Source organism: Sylvia atricapilla, chromosome 9 (genome assembly GCF_009819655.1).
Source record: "Sylvia atricapilla isolate bSylAtr1 chromosome 9, bSylAtr1.pri, whole genome shotgun sequence".
Lineage (NCBI taxonomy): Eukaryota > Metazoa > Chordata > Aves > Passeriformes > Sylviidae > Sylvia > Sylvia atricapilla.
Window position 1 is genome coordinate 11,321,510 of NC_089148.1, and position 20,354 is coordinate 11,341,863.

General features: G+C 47.6%; 1 protein-coding gene across 1 annotated transcript in view; it reads right to left on the reverse strand.

The window, feature by feature from the left end:
- Window positions 1–134: 134 nt before the first annotated feature.
- Window positions 135–20,354, reverse strand: part of NOTCH2 (notch receptor 2) — an 82,872-nt gene continuing 62,652 nt past the window's right edge. The window contains exons 21-33 of the mRNA XM_066324831.1: window positions 19,480–19,612; window positions 17,153–17,398; window positions 15,073–15,185; window positions 14,028–14,557; window positions 12,944–13,291; window positions 12,551–12,693; window positions 11,558–11,768; window positions 10,867–10,963; window positions 10,202–10,370; window positions 5,608–5,909; window positions 5,115–5,262; window positions 4,767–4,864; window positions 135–3,847 (exon numbers count right to left, since the gene is read on the reverse strand). Of these exons, the coding sequence (XP_066180928.1) occupies window positions 2,507–3,847; window positions 4,767–4,864; window positions 5,115–5,262; window positions 5,608–5,909; window positions 10,202–10,370; window positions 10,867–10,963; window positions 11,558–11,768; window positions 12,551–12,693; window positions 12,944–13,291; window positions 14,028–14,557; window positions 15,073–15,185; window positions 17,153–17,398; window positions 19,480–19,612 (3,879 nt within the window). The 3' untranslated portion in view covers window positions 135–2,506. The remainder of the gene's footprint in view (window positions 3,848–4,766; window positions 4,865–5,114; window positions 5,263–5,607; window positions 5,910–10,201; window positions 10,371–10,866; window positions 10,964–11,557; window positions 11,769–12,550; window positions 12,694–12,943; window positions 13,292–14,027; window positions 14,558–15,072; window positions 15,186–17,152; window positions 17,399–19,479; window positions 19,613–20,354) is intronic.

Below are 20,354 nucleotides of genomic sequence, written 5' to 3' on the forward strand. Positions count from 1 at the left end.
CCAGCTCCCTTGGGAGGAGCTAAGTGGTAGGGGTTCGTGTGCTGCTGTGATGGAGCACCCCTGATTGATTTATAAGCTGGTGGATGTGCCACAGGAGCCAGGAAAACAAAATTAAAACAGCAGCACACACAAACTAGGCACATACTTTTTATTCTGGGGATAAAAATTGCTTATACATTTGGCAGCAACTATTTTCATAAACAACTTTTATAAAAAATGTAAAAATAAGCAAATATTTTCCATTATTAATATAGGAAAATGCTGCTGTGAATGTTTACTCTACAACTTATGAGATAAAATACCACCTTAAGGAGATATTAACTTTACAAGTAGTTAAAAAAAAAAAAAAAAAAAAAAGAGAGAGAAAAAAAGGCAGAGGGCCATCGTATTAAGAGGCCAGGCACGGAACCAGCTTCATTCCACAGAAAGCACTCATCTTGTAAAAGGAAGCCACATATATAAAAAGGCACTTGGTTATTTGGAGCTAACGAGCAAAAGCCCTTTGTTTCTTTAGCATCGATGTAGCAATACTTCATTATTTGCAGTGAAACCTGTACCTGGACAGACCCCCCTGGGGGTCTGAGTCAGCTGCAGCTGAACTTCAGAGGCCAGGCTGCAGTGGGAACATTTTGTGCACCATGGAAAGCAGTAACTGCACACAGAATTAACAACTTCAGCCCAAAATGACAGCCCCGGGAACCAGCTCCTCCTGAGGCTCTGCCTTCATGTACCATTGAGTAGAATTGGAAAGGGAAAAAAAAAAAAAAAGAAAGAAAGCAACTTTGACTCTTGATTAGAATGGAAAGAAACACCAGAGACAATACTGTACATGGTAGGGGGTTGGATGACCTGCTCGGAGGGGAGCAGCCCTCAGTCCTTTGGCAGCAGCCGGCAGCCCCGAGCTCTTTGGAAGACGTGTCTGCAGCATTCCCCTGAAGAGGCAGGAGCAAACCATCCCCACAAATGTTCACCTGGGCTGCTGGCTGGTCTGCAGCCCTTCAGAGAAGCGCTGCTCTTGTGGACAAAGCAGAAAGAGCGGCTGTTTGCCTAAGGTCAGTGACAGCTGGCTTCCACAACTCCAAAACTATCAGGGGAGCCACACTAAGGGTGGCCCTACTGTCCCACAGAGCACGTGGGCCACCTCAGCTGGGAAATCTCCACGCAGGCTGAAGCTGAGAGCAGAGGACAGCCCCAAACCTGTGCAGCAAACTGCAGGAGGCAATGGTTTCTGAGCTATTTGGTCTGCTGCCACAGCCCAGCTCCTGTGCATGCTGCTTGTGCTGCTGGAAGCCTGCTCAGCGGTCAGTGCTGCAGTCTTTGTGCGCTGGGAGGGGAAGATGAGCCAGCTCTGAGCCAGGGCTGCAGCAAAAGGGACACTTTTTCAAAGGGCTGGATGTCGTTCCTGACGCAGAAGGACACACACCGCAAACATGTCATCACTTGTTTGACACTTCTTGATAATACCATAAAGAGGCAGCATATGGTATCTGGAGGACAGGACACACAGCCACCCGTGGATGGAGGGGAGGGGACTCCTGTGCAAGAACGCTGGGAGCTTGTGTTATTACCAGTTTTTGAAACACTCGTGCTCATCCCAAAAGGCCTGTATCAGTTGCAGTGCATTTCTTCTGGCATGGGAGCCCACAAAGGCAGTCATGGACACTCCTGGCAGGACGGGGGCATGGGGAGGGTAGTGTGTCAAAATGGTCAGGGGTGTCTCAGGGAAGAGACGGGCCCACGGGCCACTGTGGTGGGAAGACCAGGTCAGACCAGCGTTTTCAGGAGGGAAAATAACAAAACAAACAACCTAAAAAGACTATATGTATATATAATCTCATAATACCTGGGGGAGCAGGCAGTGAGAACTAAAGGGTGTTAGTGGGTCTCTATAAGACAAAGACTCCTGAAGAGGAAGGGGTGAATCTGTGTGACAGGAGGTGTCACTTGACCTGCAGGTGTTTTGGGAGGTCCGGCTCGCTTGCTGAGCAAGAGTGGACGAGGGAAGGACGGGGCATAGGAATGTGGGTGCAGCTCTGAGCTGTGTCAAGACAAGGCAACTTGAACTCGAGGAGAACTAGTAGAAGGTGCTTCAGAGAGAGGTTACGTAGGTAATAGGAGGAGTAACAAAATAAGGATACAAAGCTGGTTTTGGTTAAATTTCTGGAGAAATGACCACAAGATGTATTAAGCTGAAGAGCTGTCTCCCCAAAGCAATGGTGGAACATGTTTAAAAGCAGACTGGAGAATCCAGTGCAGACAGCAGTCACGTCCAAGGTGCGTGGGAGTTGGTTAGAAGTGACTCAGCTGGTCTTCTCCATCACCAGCTTCTACAGTTCTCCATTTAGCATAAAAACACACAAGTCTACAGCGACCACAGTCCCTCCAACGAAAGAACATCCTGGGCTCATTAAGACTCTGGGATACTAAAATGGTTCTTCATTTCCATCCTGGAAGACCTTCATGAGTTCTGGAGTCCTCTTTAGTCGGGCTGCACCGTGGGCAGCCTTCAGGCGTACACCTGCATGTTGTTCCGCTGCTGCTCCGTCATGTGGGCGGCCGCTGGCCCGCGCTGGTTGTTACCGGGACTGGTTGCCACGTCAGACCAGTCAGAGGCAGAGTGTGGGGAAGAGCTTGACCACTGGTCTGGAGATTCGGGCGACGGAGTCAGGTACGGGTGCTCCCCTTGTAAGTGCCGGTTGTGGCTAGGAGTCCGTTCTGTGGCCGAGGAGTAGCAGCTGTGCTGGGAGGGAGGCGTGGGGTACTTCCCCATCGAGCTCTGGAACTGGTGGTAGGCCGGGAGGACCGTCTGAGCCACCTGCCCATCCTGCTGAGGGATGGCAGCCATGGAGAACGAGGCGCTGGGCAGCTGAGCTAGGTCTGGGATCTGGTACATGGAGCTAAGAGGGCCAGCCATGTTCTGAGCGCAGTTTGACTGGGCCTGCTGCGGCAGTGCTTGCTGGTTTATGCTGCCCTTGGGAACCAGCTGGAAAGTCATGATGGGGGGCAAAGACTCCCTGGACACCCCCAGGTGCTTGGCGTCTGCTTGAACCAAGCCGCCCTGCTGAGAAACGCTGGGGTGGGAATGCATCACCTGGGGCACCATGCCGAACATCTCGTTGTACTGGGACTCGTTCACCTCCATGCGGTTCATCCACTCGGTGGAGACGCTGCCTGGCCGCAGCCTGCCCAGCCCGCTGTTGGGAGGGGTGGTTCTGTGCTGTGAGAGCAGCTGGCTGACGGACGGGAGCACCGTGCTGGACCCACGACCCAAGGGCTGCATCTCGTGGAGGTTGGAGAAGGACATGGTGTGCGCAGCCTGCACCGCTGGAGCGGTCAGCAGCGAGCTGGGCGACGAGTGCAGCACGCCCGGTGACGGCATCACAGGAGAAGAGGTTGGCTCAGATGCAAAAGCATGGGGAGACTCGAGGGAATCCACCGGTGACAGGGTCACTGAGCTCTCTGAAAACTGCCCCTTGCCCTCGCTGAGGGACTTCTTCCTTCTCCTCTTTGCATCTTTGGTGAGGCTGGTGGGCATGCCTTTGGCATTCGGTTTTCGTGACTTCTTGGGTAGCGAAGGGTGTTTCAGGTTGAGGAAGGACCTGTTGGGGCCACAGATGACTGGGGAGAGGGCAGAGTTCAGCATGGCCCCGGGGTGCCCGGCAGGGCTGTGGGCCACATTGTACTCATTGAGGAGCTGCACGATGTCATGGTGCATCCGGTCCTGGGCCACGTCCCGGGGCAGCCGGTCCATGTGGTCCGTGATGTCTCGGTTGGCAAAATGGTCCAGCAAGATTTTTGCAGCTTCGAAACTGCCTTCCCGAGCAGCGAGGAAGAGTGGCGTCTCCTCCTGGAAACACAGAGAGTAAATATTTTAGCAGCTTCAGCGTGGGGGGACTGACTCTTACAACTCGTAATTGCTTATGGCACGGCAGCCTGGCAAGCACTGTATAATGCAGTGTCACATTAGCAGTCTCCAAGAGCTACCCACCCTGAGACCTGCCCACTGAAAAAAGCAGATTACAGATGATTTCCTATGCAGCAGTGGGGCACAGGCTGAACTTTCCCACCAGGAAGGGCACTATTGTGCCCTGGGATCCTTGGAGGAACCATGAAAGCACATGGTGCCTTTCTCCTATTGTCCCCTATGAGGGAAAGTTATAAAAGGCTAAAACAGCTCAGTAAGGAACTAGAGTTCTTTGGTAGCTCTAAAATCCACTGAGCCATACATAATAATCAAAAAAAAGATACTTTAGGCAGAGGAGAGAAATCAAGGACTAAGACACAGCAAAACACTAACAGTGAAGCTACAGAACACCTGCACAGTGCAGACAGTCTGTCAAACAGAGGGGCTTGTCCCTCTTCTCCACCCTGCTCTGAGATCCCTGGAAATGTCACAGGACACGACTGCTGCTGTGCCACCAGATATTTTTCTGTCTGCTCACTGTAATCCAGCTGTTTGACACCAGTAGCACTTCACCTGCTGCTCTCACCTGCCACTGACTGTGTCTCGCTTTCCTTCCCTGCAAGGAAAGCAGGACAGCCTTGATGCCCAGCACTTGGCCAAACAAGGAAGAGAACTGCTCTCCCATATCAGAAACCCTGTAAGACACCCAACACTTGGGGAGAGCTCCAGTCACAGCCTGGGTTTGGAAGACCTGCACTGAGCACTCAGTTAAGAAAATCTGAACTTAGTTCACTACCAGGAGTGAAGAGATGCTTTGAGTTAGGAAGCAGAGGCTTGCTGAGCACCAACCACCACACTGTACCTTGTTATCCTGCATGTCTCTGTTTGCTCCATTTTTCAGCAGTACTAGTGTTGCTTCCACATTGTTGACAGCAGCAGCCCAGTGAAGAGCAGATTTACCTGCAGGGAAACATAACAATGTCAGTAACAAACCGAGGAGCTATTTTGCTTCTCCTCCAGAATTGTTTAACGAAGCCAGTGTGCAGTAGCCCGTAATTTATTACCACTGGAGGACTTTGCAGGAGAGCTCAGTGTGTGATTTAGCTACAGAATTCATGAAGAGCCCCCACCCTGGGAGAACAGAACCCACTCCTCCCTGCTCACATCATGGCAAATATTTGCTCAGCCTGGCACTTGGTGTTCCCATTACCGTGGTCATCCACGGCGTTCACATCAGCCTGGCAATTAATGAGCTCGGCCACCATCCCTTCCACAGCCAGACGTGCAGCCAGAATTAACGGGGTCGTCCCATCATTCATCCGAGCATCCAAGTCTGTCACTCGGTTACGGATCAGGATCTGGACAACAGGGGAAGATGGATTTTTTTCAATACCACTATAGACCAAAACTGAGGATCTGGCAGAATCTCAAGAGAAATTTTACAATGACAAAGCAGCCTGAGCGCTGAAATGCAAGGACCCAGAAAACATGTGACAGGGGCAAACAGACCAAATAAATACACGCCAGATGATTTATGCATGCTGAGTGAATGCATAACATGAATACCCAAGGAATCTGGATGTGAAACAGCTCTGCCTGGCCACCACACTGTGGAAGGCACGAAAGCAGGGTTGTGAGAGAACAGAGCACAGCATGGACAGGCTCATGTAAATACAGAGCCCAGAGTTCTCCAGTGGCCATACCTGGAAGACCCCCTGGGCGTCAGCAGCCACGGCTGCATGCAGAGGGGTCCTGCCCATGTTGTCCCGAGCATTGGCATCCGCCCCAGCATCCAGGAGCCGCTTGGCAGCGTCAGCCCTGGAGTAGCGGGCGGCCAGGTGCAGAGCCATCTCCCCAGTGCGGTCTGTCTGCGCCTGCAGGTTGGCCCCCTGGTAGATCAGATCTGTGATGATGTTGGCTGAGGAGTCCTCCCCGTCCTCGTCGTCCTCGCTGATGTCGGAGCCGCCCGCGCGCAGAGATGCCAGCATCAGCGGGGTACATCCATCTGCAGTGGGGGAGATGGGGATACAGTAGCCTGGCAAAGGCACGGAAACCTTCCCACAATCCTTCTCCCTTGAGCTCCCAATCCCTCCAGTTGCTTTAACCCAGACCTCTTCTTAAAGCCCAACAGTTAGCGAGTTGTCTTCCTTCCAAGTATAAGTACCTACTGCAAACACAACAGAACTTAAGAAATTCCTCTAAAGACTAAGATCATCATAAACCAAAAATACCTTAGCTGCTAAAGTGTAAAATTTCCACAAAAAAGTAAAGGCTAGCTGAGAGAAGCAAGGGCTATAAAAATCAAACTAATCTGACAACTTAATGTAACCGTTCATACAGATGTTCTAATCACATCCCTGGGGAAAAGAAACAGTTGAAGGAAAAATTATTTAACAACTAGCCACTGATTATTGGTGACATTGGTGACATTCACTTCAGATACTAACATGAAGTGAAATGCAGACAGAAAAGTCTTCATATCTACAGCAGACCTGAGAGGATCCTGAAGTTGTGACAGTCAAGCACTCAAAGTTGACAAATGCCACAGGATGAATACTCTCACACAGTCTGGGTATTTTGGGAGATACTGGTCTTACTCTCCTCAAGCCCCCAGTGATAGGACGACAAAGGCTAAAGTCACACTTATCCAAGCAGATCCATACATTGTCAGTGGAAGGAGAAAGGCTCCTCCAAACCTCTAATTTAACTTAGCTCCCTCTGATGAATCTCTGTCTCTGCTAATCAGAGAGGACAGTGCAGGAAGACCACCTTGTGCTGCTGATTTTTCACCCTTGTTAATGCCCTCCTTGATGCAGGATAATTAAGATTTAAAACATCTCCACGTATTTTCAGCAACTCATAAAAATGCTGAGTGCTTCAGTTCCAGCAGCCTCTGAACATTACGTGCTATTCCCTAAACCCCAAAACTGTAGCTGTAGACCCAGGTGCTTCCTTGCTGATCTTACTGCTTTCCTGCACACCCTTCAGAGGCACCTGGAAAGCGAGAGGGACCGAGGTGGCAGCAGAAGGGAACCTCACTCTCTACTCATCACTCCGCTGGAGCCCACCAGCAGAAATACAAGACTATATTTTTTCAGCAGGTACCTGATTTATGCCATGGGCAAGCAGGGGATCAACAACAGCTTCTCTGCCTGCATAGCTCTCAATCACAGAGCACTGCGCAAAGTCACACTGGGGGGGTTCTGTGTACATAAGCAAGGCGTTATCTCCTGGAAGTAACACACGTAGCTCTAATGCCCTGCTCCCATTTCCCAGCTTCTGATCACTGAATCTTCCTGCATCTCTGCTTTAGGACAGTTCCAAAGCTTTCTAGAAATCTACTGTTCCAGCCAGGGCACTGGAGGAGCAGGCTCTGCCCAGGCTCCAGCAGGCTGCACGCTCCTCCTAGTGGCTCCCCAGCACAGGACACACAGCCTTCCTTCCACCGAGCTCCTTTCCCAGGATTTGCTGGACGGCAGTGAAGTGCTGACATACGGGCACGGGTTCAGTTCCAAGATCCAGTCCTGTCTATAGACCCTCTCTGCTGCTCTGCCAAAGCTATACCTCCTTTTGTGCTTCTCCCTCCCCACTGCTGGCTCTGCTCCCTTGTCCCAAATGAACACTCCTCAGTATTCCAGTCAGGCTGTGCTCTCCTTCACACTGCCACAACACAAAGAGCAGAGAGACAGAGCAGAGAAAGCAGCTTTCCTTTCCTCCAGCACCACAGCTCTGGGAAAAACCGCTCACAGGATAGGTCTGGCTTGCTCAATCACTGCAGTTGTCCTGGATGTTTGTGCCTAGCTTCTCCACAGGGACAGCACCGCATTAAATCCCTGGAAGAATCAGCTGCCACCCTCCACAAAGTTTCTCAGGTACATGCAGCTCTTTTCAGAGCCTTGCAAGTTGGCCACACACGGTTGGTTTTATGAGGCTAGCAAAAGCACATCCAGTTAGACAGTCACAATTAAGTGCTTGATGGACTACTAGCAAAAAAAAAAAAAAAAAAAGCTGTGGACACAATGTCTTTTTTTCCTCCTTCCAGCTCATTCTCTCAAAGAGCTGGAAAAGAACCCAAAAGCATCCAGCTGGAGGCAGACACCCAGCATGGAAAATTCCAGTCTAAACCACTGAAGTTTTAGTAACTGAAAAAAAGAGGGGTGTATAATAGGGAGAGTTCATCAATTTTAATTATAGGTGGTGTTACCAGTTATGCCTATAATTGCATTACCCTGGTTACACACTCACAATAACTCCAGTGAAAAGAATGTCCTCACTGCTCTAGGGAACACAGCAAAAGAATAGCATGGGGAGACAAAGGTGGTGGCAGCATTTTATAAAACTCTTCTGTTTGCTATCTTTCAGTAGGACAGCCCCTGAGTACATGTAAAATGCAGGATGAGATAATGAAATCAAGAGTTCACCAGACAGATACTCCAGAAGGTCAGGCACAAGGTACTGAAAGCTGGGATATAAGGAACCCACAGGAAAAATCTCTAGACAATGCTTCTGAAGGACACTGGAGCTCTTGGATCCCCCTAAATTTGAGAAATTGCAGAAAGTGATGGGTTAAGAGAGGGAACAAACCCTTGGTACACTGAGATTTCTCCCCTCTAGAAGAGATCTCTACTGTTCAACCTGCACCTGCAGCCAGGATCTAACTCACTTAGCTTCACGTGGCTCCAGCCCAGCACTCAAGTCAGTCAGCCTGAACATCCTTTGTAATTAATTAGAGGCAGCAAAGCATTACTGGGGTGTGAACCATCCAGTTTTCAGACTTCTTGGGGCAGAGGGGAACTACCTCTCAGCAGGGCCTATTTATTTTCATCTGCCTGCAAAAGGGAGGGTGGCCAGGGCAGAGAAACATCCACATTAACTGTGAGGAATCCTACCCCTCCTTACTAACCCATTATTCCAACATCTCTCAGACTTTTAGAAATTATTTCTGCTCCTGATAGCTGCTTGCTTCTGATGTCACAGAGAGAAATAACTTAGGGCAGCTTGCTGCAAGCTTCACAACTCTATCTGCATGGCAGGAAAACAACTCACAGGTCAGTACTATTTCATTGCTGTTGTTGGACAAAGCTTTGGGCGAACATGAAAATAAGCAGTCTTAAGAACATTACTGCCTGCACTTGGAAAGCTTTAAGCCTGCCACACAACTAGAAGTTTCAATAGGGGAAATAAAGAAAAGCTTAAATTTGGCAGAAACTGATGGTTTATGTTCTCACACTCATTACACAAAAATCCCTCCTTCCCATTGCATTTTGGAGAACTAACGGGTCAATGAGCAGAAAGGACAATAGAAAGGAACTGAGAGAATGGGTCCAGTCATCCTTAAATTGCGTGGAAATATTCCCACAAAACGCAGTAAAAAAAGGAATTGCAGCAATATCATCAGCATCACCTCCCTGCATATGAACAGGAGCCATGTTTGCAGCTCTTCCAACCAGAATAAAGTTCTTGGTCAACTGTCTCCTCTCAGAACCCAGAGATCAGTCATTACTAGATGACCCACCCAGTCCCTTACCAGCTTATACAGCTTTAGTACATAAAAAGTGAGTGTACATTTACACTCATAAAAAGCAGGAGAGAGCTCCCAGGGCAGCTAGTCAGTTGGGACTGAGAGAGAGCAAACCTGTCTGCATGTTAAAGAAACCTTCAAAGCCCACAGTTCTATTATGAACTGTCAGTGACTTGATCATCATAAGCTGAAGATATAAATCAGGGAATAAAAAAAATTCATGAACAATCTCACTGCACTGCTGCTCTGTTCAGGACAGACATCTCACACAATGCTAATGAGGTAGACTGTCTGCCAAAAAGTCATCTTACTCAGGAGAAGGCAATCCTTGCTTCCTCAACTGATAACAGACATCTCAGGTAAACAAAATCTGCTAAGCTGGCCTTAGAAAAGTCTGGCATAGATCTCTGCAGCTATCCAACTGGAGAAACTAGGGGTTATTTCCAGCACAATTATGCATTCAAAATTTCTGACAATATCACTTAGGCACACACTGTTTTAAATAAGATTCTACAGATGCTTGCTAAGTGAACTCTTTTCCTCCTGGCTCTATGATATTCCATGTGCTACAGACCATGGTTTAACCTTTCCAGTTTTTTTTGTTTGTTCGTTTTTTTTTCCTCCCTCCAGGAGTGCACAGTGTGCTTTCCTTGAGCACCATAAAATTCCTGCTGGTGTTCCTGCATACTCCATTTACTTTGTAACATTAGCAGCCACAGGAGACACTGGAGGTTGGTGGCTGGCTGGCAGGACACACAGACACTCTGAGTACTGACCTGGCCCTCTGACGTTGACATCCAAGACATCCACCTCTTGGTCAGCCTGAGGGGGTGTGAGGGCCAGGGAGGTGCTCCCACAGACATCTGCTGCCTCCAGGTGCTGCTGTGTCCACTGGCGCTGGTCAATCTGATCGTCCCCCTCTGGCAGCAGGGCTTGGTCCTCAGCCTGAGCACAGCAAACAAGCACTTGCATCAAAACACCCATCAAGTGGCCAAAGGCACTCAAAGTTCTTGGGGTGTTCTTAGTTTTGGTGGGGTTTCTCAGGGTTTGGGTGTGGATTTTTGTTGCATTCTGGTTTTTTGTTTGCTTTCTTGTTGTTTTAGGGGGGTTGTTTCCTTTTAGGCTAACAGTGGTCTCCATTTACTTCTGTTTGGCATTCTCAGCTTTCATACTCTCACCATACATTATCAGGCCTGAACTGCAAGATATTGCATTAACCTTCTTGTCCCTTTTGCTGCTGTAGGGAGGAGACACTGAAACAGAAGGTACTGACTTCCAGCAGCCTGTGGTGGCAGTGTTAACCTGAGGATTTGCTCCTCAGATCCCATTAATAATATATTACCAATCCCTAGGCCAAGGGAGGTTTTGAGCAAGGGAAGTTAATGCAGGTTGTTGTCTCACCAGCAGTTTCAGATGGTATTTAAATCTTGGAGCTCCTTACCTTTGCTCTCTTTGGCTGAGGTCCACCATCACCTGCCCAGTGCTCAGTTGTCCCAGGGTCGGCCAGGTTACCCTCTGGTATCTGGACTGATAGATTTCTGACAAACAAGGAGAATGTATCACTTTGCAGCCTGAGCAGGTGCTACTGCTGCTACCTACACTATCCTGCACAGACTAACAAAGGGGTGCTTGTAAGTTTGGTGGCGTGCAAACAGAGGAACCAAGAAATTTCAAACTTCAGGCAGCCAATAGTGGCATTAAATACACTTAGAACTGCAAGGTTGTTTAATTCAGTGGAAACTCAAAACTGTATAAAACTTTTAAACTTTCCGTTACTTCTGAGTCACATTTTGATGCATTGAGCTAGAGATATAGAAGTTTGTTGTCATCTATCAATCTAAAAATGTCTCACCTATTCCAGGAGAAAATTAGGCAAACAGTGCCCAGCTGCTGATCTATACTGCTCAGTGTCAGAAAACCAAACAAAACCAGGAGATCAGATTCCTTGCTGGCATTTTATACATTACAGTTAATTAAAATTCTTCTGTCCAAACCAGATGTTTTTAGATTTAGAGAAGTAGCCTAAGTTCTCTAAGGAGTTAAGTGCCTTTGATGAAACTTATTTCAGCCGCATTCTCAAAATCCTCAAGCCACTAATAAGCAGAATGTCGGCGGCCTAAATGCAAACCTACTTGAGTCCAACAGCATCTTCCCCAACGGGCTCTCTGCGTTTATGGTTACTGGGGTCCCTGCGCAGGATGAATCCCTCTGGCAGCCACAGAGAGCCGTGTTTGCGCTTGCGCTTCGCCATCATCACACCCAGGAGAAGGATTAGCAGGATGATCAAAGCTGCCACAGCAAGCAGGTAAAGCAGCTGGGTCTTTGGTGGTAACAAGGGCTCACCTAAAAATTCCAGTTAAAACACAGCGTGATTAACACAGTGGAGACAACAACCTTCAACCTATAGACTCTCTTTTCTCAGCACAGTCCTTTCCACAGGGAGCATATTGTCTGTACACAGTTTAGGCTCTACTGAGACTGCTGTAAGTACATATCACTTCTTTTTGACTTTCCCTGGTCTGGTTTCTGAAAGTACTTCTTAGACTGTATGGCTGCTGAAGCAAACATCTTGCTCCTTCCTCCAGCCACCCTCAGTGGGCGTAGAGAGAGCTGATCTACATGAAGATACAAACATGACCCAACCACAAAGAGCAATAATGCCAATCTAGAACAGGTTTGCAGCTGAGCCTCAGACTGAGGGAGATGGAGCAGAAATCAAAGAGATTACATATTGCCAGAGAAGAAAACATCTGGTAGACTGGACTGAGGAATGCCTTCCCAGCCTTTCTCTCTAAATGGCACCTTTTCCATTGAATTCATGGCTTAAAGCACACAAATGATTTTAGTTCAGAGATCACCACTGCAGTGCTGTAGCATGAGAGATGACAGATTTGACAAGTATTAAAGTGATTGGGCTCTAAATTAAATGTCCTGCCTTACCAAACAGATGTCCCCTGTGTGCACTGTGCACATACTCCCATAACTGGGGACAAACAGGTCACCTCCCAGAAACCATACTGAACAGAGAGACACAAGAAATGGATGATGAACAATCCAAGTATTTTGCAAGCCCAAGTTTGATAACTGCCTCCCTCAATAAGCAATTTCCCTGTGCAGCTACTCACTTTGGACAGACACAAATGGATAGGGCAGCATGCCCTTGATGGCCTGAGCAGCTAAGAGAGCTGCAGCAGCTTCTGTGTTGTGAAAGCATTGCTCTGAGTCCTCTGCACACTGGCGGTTGTCAATCTCCAGGAACACCTTGGTGCTGCAGAGACACAGTAGAGAGGGCACAGAAGTCAGTGACAGAAACTTTTGCCAAAGCAGCAGGTTGAACTGTAGCAGCCTTTTACGTTTATCTTTCTACTCCAACGCTGAACTGGGCACTTGCAATAGCGTTACATTTTTCCCATTTAAAAAAACAGCCTACAGCCCTAGAAAGTCTAGAACGCCCCACCCAACTACAACCAAGAGTTACCAGCACCAGAAGGCCAGAGGGGACGCAGCAATCCACTCACCCAATGACCTCCTGCTCCAGCTCTCTGTGCTTGCGAATGACCACGAGTGACCGGCGGCTCCGCGCTGCCGACTTCTCCCCATAGTACGGGAACACCATGGGGTTTCCCTGGGAGTCCAGCTTGATCCTCAGATTGGTGTGCAGCAGCGTTCCCAGGGTGCGCAGGAAGCTGCGGACATCCCCCAGCAGCTCGTCAGGGGGCATCAGGACCACGATGATCAGGGTGCCCTCCGCCAGCTTCTCGGCTTTGTCGCCAGCGCAGTCCAGCCCGTCCCAGCCGCACTCCTCGCTGTTGCAGCCCTGGTCGCAGCGCCCGTCCGCGTAGTGATCTGCACAGTACTTGTCATACCTGCAGCAGGGAGAGGCTTACGGGCAGCAGGCAGCACTGACACGCTCTGCACAGCACACCTGCGCTCTAGGGGCCTGCGTCTTAAACTCTACAGCATCACTTGAGGTAAAACAAAACTCATAATCAGGATATCAGGAGAAGAAACACAACCCCAGCTAGGATAAGCTCGCAGCCTGAGAGGGTGAAAATAGGAAGCACAGAACAACCCAAGAACTCCTAATTTAATTCTGGTAACAGTGTAAGAACTGCTTGCTCTGTTTACTAGGATATCTAACACCTCCTGCCTCACCAAGGGAGAATCATCACTGCAAAGCCAAAGCATTTGTCACAAATAACTGAAGAGAAAGAAGTGCCACTATGAACAAGCTAGAAAACACGTTCAGAGGCAGCAAACACAGCTGGGATTAAAATACAGGTATTGCTCGTATGGAGCAAAATTCAGGATAGCAGGCAGTACTATTAAAATCTAGTACTAAGTGAAATGCCTCCTATTTACATTTCCACGGAAAGCAGGGCACATCCATCAAGCAGGTTAACACATTACCATTGTTCAGGTTATCAACTTGGTGCACAGCATACAAATTCCAAAAACAGATGAGAAGTATACAAAGCAGCAGAAACCCCTGGATGCCAAGCTTTCAGCAAGGATAGCAAGAGAAACAATGGGAGAGAAGGCAGCAACAGGCAGGAGCTATGTTAGTCACACAGAGACAATGTTCTCAGCATCGAGCCTTACTTGCATGTCCTGCTATTTTGCTGACACTCAAAGTTGTCAAACAGGCACTCGGGCGTGTTGCAGAACTCGTCACACTGTCCATTGAAAAGCATCCAGCAGCGCAGGGAGGAGGAGCAGTTGGCCCAAGGATCCTCCATTCTCAGGGAGCAGTCGCCTCCATCCCACTGGCACGCATGGGTGTTACAGTCTTCATCACAATAGCCATCCCTGGCTTTTTCTGCACACTGGGAGTCCAGACACCCTCGGGGCTCCGGGCTGAAAGTTACGGGCTGCTCACAGTGGCTGCCCTGGGTGTGAACAGGGCACTGGCAGTAATAGTAAGGAGGCTGAGAATGAGGGTGGCAGCTGCCCCCATTCTGGCAGGGGCCACTGGCACAGCCAGGGTTTGTCTGGCATTCCTCTCCCACAGACAGCTTGGGGCAATAGCACCGTGGACCAGAAGAGGTTTGGATGCACTGCTCCCCCTTCTTGCATTTCACTTGTCCACAGGTACTGTGGCTGCTGAACTCACATTTTGCTCCAGAATAACCCTATGGGGTGGAAAAAAAGGCAAAACAATCAGTCTCACAGGCCTATTCCTGAACACTCTGAGTGCTGGAGGCAAGGTGTCACGTGCAAATCCTCTCTCCCCTGTGTAACTCCTCTAGCCTCACTGCAGGACTTTCTGGACCTAACTTCATGGATAAACTAGGAAATCATAATCATCTGTTAATTTTCAAAAACAGCCTAGAAGAGCCACAAACAAGGGAAATTTTGCAGCAAGCACAGAAATCACAGGACTGCAAAAAAAAGAAAGTTGTAATTTAATGGTAGGTTTAAGACAAAAAAGCCAGCTGTGATACCTAAAGACCATACTTGTTTGGGGTAGTAACAGGTAGCATCACTCTCCTGGGGCACCTGGAAGCCCTGGGTTTCCCTGCTAATCAGGTAAACCAAGGGATGTGGGTAAAAAGTGCCCACTCTTCACCTGCAGTGAAGCAGTGAGAGAGAGGCAGAGGAGTGTGAAGCTGAGGCAGGCAGGGCAGTGTGAGGACACGGTGCTTACCGGGGGACACTGGCAGATGAAGCCCTCAGGCATGTTGCTGGCCACAGCGCAGGTCCCGCCGTTCTGGCATGGCTTCCGGGGACACACGTCGATGACACTCTCACAGTGACGGCCTGGGATGGAGCACAGCGAGAGGAGAGCAGAGAAATGTGTGTTGGATCACTCCAAAAAGCCATCACAACACAAAACACTCCTGTGAATAACCAGCGAGCTGAGCACTCCAGTGAAACTCTTTTGGAGGGAGCATCACTTTGGCTAACACATGATCTCTATGTAGCTGCCTAAAGCAGTGGAAGAGGGAGGCACAACCCCAGAATCCACAAGCCATTTTTAGAGACAGCTGGCTGTGTCTGCCTCCTCAAGAGCACACACAGCATGCACAAAGACAGAATGTGCTGCTGTCGTCTGCAAGTCAGCCAGGCACAGAGGCTGAAAGTGATGTACCACACCAGTTTGGGGGTTCCTAAGACTTCTTTACTTTTCGAGAGATGCTCAGTGAGTCCAAGGGCAAATCACACTGTAACATGAACAAACAACCCTCAGGACCAGATGTACCACGAGTGAATAGGAGAACCAAGCAAAGTCTCCTCAGACTGATCAGCCAGACAGGGATCCTAGTGCACTAACCAGCTTTGCAGCAGCTCCCAGAGTCGAACTGACACCAAACTTCTAAAAGTTGGGGATGATCTAAGCATGACTTGGACCCCCCTAGGCAAACATTGATAGAAGTCTCCAGACATGTGCAGCCAAGACTTTGCAGACAGGAGCAGACAGGGCAGGATGGCCCACAGAGTCCTGGCATCCCACCAGTCACAGACCACAGCAAAGGCACCCTGTCCCCTCCCAGGCAGAAGGGGTCAGTGTGGAATGTGCAGAAGACAGACAGCTCGAGGAGGAAGCATGTTCCCCCACTGTGCCTAACATTTCCAGACAGACTTCATGTCTGAGACACAGCAGCTCTCCCTGCTGCCCCTGGGGTGCAGCAGGCCTGCAACTCCCCACAGCACAAGAACCAGCAACACTTCCACGAGGGTCAGAAGCCATATAAGGCATAATTCATAAAAGCAACCTTAACAGACAGGCTTAAAATCAACCAATCTGATGGTCTGCACCAGTGTCCCACCAGCTCCACTTCCCCCATACATCACTCTTTCAGCAAACTTCTTTTGGCAGGCTAAGTAATGCATTCAAAAACTACTAAATGAATCCTTCAAACATATATCTTTGTGATTTCTTTGCTTCTGAAACCCACAAATTTAGTGGAAAAGCACAGTATCTTTAAATTTTAAGAAAAAATAGGAGTAAAAACTGCTGGTAAAGCATGCAGGAAAGGTCACTGGTAAGCAGGGAAAGTGAAAGGTTTTAACGGAGGAAAACTAAATGCATAAGAAGTTAAACTGACATGGAAAATGGAAAGCTGAAAGTTAAGACACATCTGGAGACTATTAGACCAAACTTAAGCCCAGTGGGAGGCTGAAAGCAGAATAGCAGCAATACTAACAAAGAGGAGATCGAGAGAGAGTGAGACATAAGTCTGCACAGTGTGAAATTTTTGCAAAGTTATGATTCAAAGTTGGATTGTGGAAGGATCACCAAGCTAGGAATGTACAGCCTGTCTATGCACAGAATACTCCATCCTGACCACATCAGCAGTGTAGGGAGGAAAAGCAGCGAGGAGTAGAAAAGGAGGCCAAAAGCTAATTATGATACCATGACACTGATTTATAGAGAAAATGCATATGGCTGCTTTGCAAAAGGAAAAGCAACAGATAAGCTGACACATCAACTGTTACACTTGCAATATTAGAAATGTGAAATTATGAAGGCAAGAAAACTAACACAAGGAAAGAAAAGCCCTGGAAGCCAAGTGTCTCAGGAGAATCCTTTGTCTGACACAGCTCAGGAAGCCAAATTTCTTGGAATTTTTCTTTAAAAATTTCTTTAAAAGAAAGACCGCTTTAAAAATTGAAACGCGTTGTAGGGAAACCATCAGACATTGTGAAGGGAAGTGGCTAGATAACAGCACTACCATTTCTCAAGATGTTGCCATTAAACTGGAGGCACGTTGATGGCTACTCACCGGTGAAAGCGCTGCGGCAGATGCACCTGTAATCATTTGTCAGCTGGACACAGTCCAGGCTGCCCCGGGGGTTGCAGGGGTTGGACAGGCACTCGTTGATGTCCCCCTCGCAGCGCTCCCCTGCAAAGCCCTGGGGACAGAGGCAGCTGTAGCCCCCGATCTGGTCAATGCACTGCCCTCCGTTGAAGCAGCGGGGAACGCCGGAGTCCGAGATGCAGTCATCCACGTTCTCCTCACAGAAACGCCCTGTCAAAGCAGGAGAGAGGGACAGCTTGAGGACACAGTGCTGTGGCTGCCTTTCCTACGCTGCTCATCAAGTTTTCAGGCCATGTCACACACGGTCCCTGAAATAAGCAGGTAAAGATCCCAGCTTGATCCATTCCATACCCTCTGCAGACAGCCAGCTTCAGAGCAGGCTTAGGGTACATGTGTTTTACATCCAGGCTGTCCTCAACGCTAGGCCATCCTGGTATTTGGCAGCTTTCATACTTGACTTAATTTATGGGCATAATTAAAAACACAAAACCAAACCAAGCCCAAAAAAGATGCATTTGATTTAGCCCTGAGACTGACTAGAGCCCAGGAGCCCCGTGCTGTCCCCAAAAGGCCACGAGCTGCCACCAGGCCACCTTGGAACTGGGCAAACCAACAAAAAAAGCAGCTGTGATAAAACACTGATTCCTCCAGTTTGGCTTCTGGGCACCTACAGCAACCCCCCACCAGCAGCCAGGGAGGGCAATTTCTTCTCCTCCCAGCAGGATTTCCTTTCAAGGGACGAGGTCTGGTGCTGGTTCCCCTCTCTAGGGACAGAGAGAGGAAGCTGAGCAAGTTTATTGCTGTTGTTCCAACCAGAGCAAGTAAAATCCTTCACCTAAATATGGAGGATGCTTACACTGGCATAACTACATAATTACAAACTGGGCCAGGGACAAAAGCTAAGTTTTACTATCCTAAATAATTGTATCAAGTCTCCTCCAGTTCCTTTAGTTTACAAAAAAAAAAAAAGAAAAAAAAAAAAAAAAAAAGAAAAAGAAATCTGTCACATCCAAAAAGTAATTAATCTCAACAAAGGAAGACTGAAGGATTAAAAGCAGTACACTCAGACCCTCTCAAAGGATGGTGGGGGATTTAGTGGAATACAGAAATTCAGGTAATGGTATTTTGGCAATATTCAACAATAATTCTGGCAATTTACTGGTACATTTACTGGTACCCTTGGGTGTAGAGACCTAAAAAGCAGACTTGTTTCTGCTTCAGTTTTATTGCACTTTTTTGCCTTTTTAAGTGAAGGGTAATATTAAGAACAAAACATGAAGAATTGGTAGTGCAACTATTTACAATGAAATAAACACTTATTTCATTGGGGAGATGTGCTGAGAGCCACACTAAAGTGAATGAACTGGTGGTATGCATGGGCAGTAGGCAAATACATATTTTATAATTATACTTAAATTTACTCTGTGAACCAAGAATTTAGTTCTGTCTGACATCTGAAGATTTCACCTACACTGAGAGGACACACCTCAGAAAGAAAACGTTCAGAGCAACTTAAAATTTTTAACTGACTAGAGAAATAAGCTTAAAAAAGCATATAAAGTGAGAAAGCTTTTATTGATGTGTTAAAGTGTTAAATTCTGAATATTTTCAAAGGTAGAAGCCAGGTTCATAGGTCAGATATAAAAGGGAAGGCTAAGTTTCAAGAAACCTGACAATAATCAGGCTCTGGAATCATGCTTACTGAAAACTACTGACATAAACTGTGGACTCTGTGTTGGGTTGTTTTTTTGTTTTTTTTTTTTTTCCCCGTAAGGAGCTTTTAATGAAAGAGCTCAAATATGCTGAAATAGTTTAAGGTAGCCTAGAGTCACTCAACTTCTCTTCCACAAAAGACTCCAAGATAGAGGGTAATGAAGGGCAAAAATTTAAGCAAGTAAAGGACACTGGAAGTTATGCAAGAACTATAAAAGTTTCCTATTTATTTCATAGCACCTTAGCAAAAAAGAAACCTTGGATTTACTGTACTAAAACAGATAGGTTTGGGAGAGACCTTAATAGCAATCTCATGCATCCACATTGCCAAAGACAGACCATACATTCCCAAGGGACACTGCCATGACCTATTCCTTTAAAAGAAAAAAAATTTAAAGAGAGAGAAAAAAGGCAGCATTTATTTTTAAAGAGAAAATATGTATCTCAAGGGACCCAGTGTACTTTGGGAACATTCTTCAAAGAACATAATGCATTCCCTTTAAACTGTGTCTGTGAAACCAGCAGCCAGAGAGGAAAATTCCCTCTTGTAGCATTCACTTAATTGCTGAGCTCCTTACCCCTGGTTCCTGGTGGGCAGGAGCACTTGAAGTGATTGACCAGGTCGATGCATGTCCCCCCATTCTGGCAGGGCTGGAACTGGCACTCATCCACTTCATATTCGCAGTTGACCCCCTGGTACCCAGCCACACACTGGCGGCAGAGAAATAAGTGTGAACGCTCTTCAAACAGATACATTAGCAGACATCTCAGAAAGGCTAACACAGACAGAGGAGCACTCCATGGGGCAGATTAGGATTGCCTTTGTAGCTGAACAACTGCAAGTGATTTCAAGGGCTGCACAGCCAGCAGTTTAAGCACACAACTCGACCGTGTGACACATAACTGTGTGCAGGGCACTGCAAATTTGAATTCAAGTGATTTGATTGCTGCAAAACAGAGCAGATTGAATCCTGATACCCTCTAGCATTGAAAGTGGGTTAGTAGTTTTGGCTTAAGGTTCACATAAAACTCATCCTTTCCCTCTGGGCATGGGCTTCCAAGGCGCTTTACCATACTGAAAAATTTAGGGAGGTTGATATACAATAATCTCATGGCCTACACTGCTCTCCACATCAGCATTAGGAAACAGCAGTGGAAAGCATTTCCCTCCCTGAGAGGCAAGGGATACTTGGCCCATCCAACAGGGGAAAAAAATAGATTTCTTGAATACATTTACAAATATTTTAATATAAACCACACCTCAGGCAAAAAGCCTTTCCAAATAAGAACCTGCTATCCAATGACACAAAGAGTTCAAATCCTCATCAACCACAGTTCCTTCCAATCACACCTCTTAATTCAGCCTTAAAAGCCTCTCAGGAGCACTGTTTTTGCTACAGCCAAATCAAAGATTCCTTCCAGGTGCAGGCTGCTTTACCCCCTGTTTGAAGGT